The sequence below is a fragment of the Arachis ipaensis genome, chromosome B08 (assembly GCF_000816755.2).
Source record: "Arachis ipaensis cultivar K30076 chromosome B08, Araip1.1, whole genome shotgun sequence".
NCBI lineage: Eukaryota > Viridiplantae > Streptophyta > Magnoliopsida > Fabales > Fabaceae > Arachis > Arachis ipaensis.
In genome coordinates, this window is record NC_029792.2 from 114,425,537 (window position 1) to 114,425,828 (window position 292).

General features: G+C 26.7%; 1 protein-coding gene across 3 annotated transcripts in view; it reads right to left on the reverse strand.

Annotated features, from left to right (window-relative positions):
• Nucleotides 1–292, reverse strand: part of LOC107613594 (naringenin 8-dimethylallyltransferase 2, chloroplastic-like) — a 6,078-nt gene that overhangs the window by 3,416 nt on the left and 2,370 nt on the right. For all 3 annotated transcript variants that reach the window (XM_021109752.1, XM_021109753.1, XM_016315672.2), the window contains one exon: nucleotides 47–136. In XM_021109752.1, the coding sequence (XP_020965411.1) occupies nucleotides 47–136 (90 nt within the window). The remainder of the gene's footprint in view (nucleotides 1–46; nucleotides 137–292) is intronic.

Sequence of the window (292 nt, forward strand, 5' to 3'; positions counted from 1 at the left end):
AAAAAAATATATAAATAAATCTAAAAGTTAATTCAATAGAACTCACATTAATTGAATAAGCCGACATAAGAAAGAAACTGCCGAAAAGAGCCCAAAGCAATGGCTTTGACCCTATGATCCATCCAACTCCAAAGCTCTGCACAAAAAATATATTAACGTTGAAGAAAGTATACCTAAGAAATCAACCATCAACTCCTCTTTTTGACAACTATTGTTTTCTTTCTCTTTTCTTTTCTTCTTTTATTTATTATGTGATAAAATTATATATATTTTAATTAAGATATAAAAAACT